General features: G+C 77.3%; 1 protein-coding gene across 1 annotated transcript in view; it reads left to right on the top strand.

The window, feature by feature from the left end:
- Positions 1-668: 668 nt before the first annotated feature.
- Positions 669-904, top strand: part of CTDSP1 (CTD (carboxy-terminal domain, RNA polymerase II, polypeptide A) small phosphatase 1) — a 3,016-nt gene continuing 2,780 nt past the window's right edge. The window contains exon 1 of the mRNA XM_010569749.1: positions 669-846. Coding sequence (XP_010568051.1) covers positions 669-846 — 178 coding nt within the window. The remainder of the gene's footprint in view (positions 847-904) is intronic.

The following is a 904-nucleotide window of genomic DNA, read 5'->3' as shown; positions in this document are numbered from 1 at the left end:
CCCGGGGCTGGGAGGGAGCGGGGTTGTCTGCACCCACCGGGGCGCGGGAGGCCGTGCTGCGTCCCCTCCCGTCCCCCCGAGTCCCGTCGGTGACCCTGGGGTGCTCGGGCCCCGGCGCTCGGCGTTATCTGCGCTGTTTCCTCCGGAGCCGGGCGGGGGGGTGTGTGCACGCAGCGCCGGTGGGGAAACTGAGGCAGGGATGGGGGGGTGAGCGCTGGGCACCCCGCTGCAGTCCGGGGCACAGCCCGGCGCCCCGTCCCGTCCCGTCCCTCCACGTCTCCTGCGCTCCCTCCACCCAGCGCAGGGGGTTTAGTGCGGAGCGCTGCCTGTGTGCTGCCCGCCGGCCGGGGGAGCTGGCGGGGCCGGGGGGGACAAGCGTGGGAACGGGCTCCGTCCCCAGTGCGCAGCTCCTGCCCCACGGGCTCCCTTCCGTGGGGCGCCCCACGGGGCTGCCGGAGCGCGGGGCCCTGGCCCGGTTCTTGGAGGGGCACGACCGGGGGACCTGCGGCTCCTGGCCCAGGCCGGCCCAGCTCCCGGCCCGGGCTGGGCTGGGGGCAGGATCCGGCCCGCGGGGCCGGTGGGGAAGGGGCTAGAGCCGTCGCGCTACCCCCGGTGCCCGGGGCGGGCAGGAGCTGCCCCTCTGCCTCAGTTTCCCCTTGATCCGCCCAATGGGGGCTGCGGGAACGGCGCCCAGGGGCGGGCACTTCGCCCTGATTGGCTTCTCGCCTCCGGTACGCTCGAGTCGGCCAATGAGAAGGGGGGGCTGGCTGGGGGCGGGGGAAAGAGGGTCTGTAAGCCCCGCCTCCCTGGGCGAGGCCCCGCCCACAGGACCGCCCACCCGCGTGGGTCAGCGCCCCCCGGGGAGGGACAGCGGGGACGAGCCGGGGGTCCGCGGGCCGCCCCG

Source organism: Haliaeetus leucocephalus, unplaced genomic scaffold (assembly GCF_000737465.1).
Source record: "Haliaeetus leucocephalus isolate CR32 unplaced genomic scaffold, Haliaeetus_leucocephalus-4.0 Scaffold1, whole genome shotgun sequence".
Taxonomy (NCBI): Eukaryota; Metazoa; Chordata; class Aves; order Accipitriformes; family Accipitridae; genus Haliaeetus; species Haliaeetus leucocephalus.
Note: the sequence above shows the minus strand (reverse complement) of the source record. Positions and strands in the feature narration are given on the sequence as shown.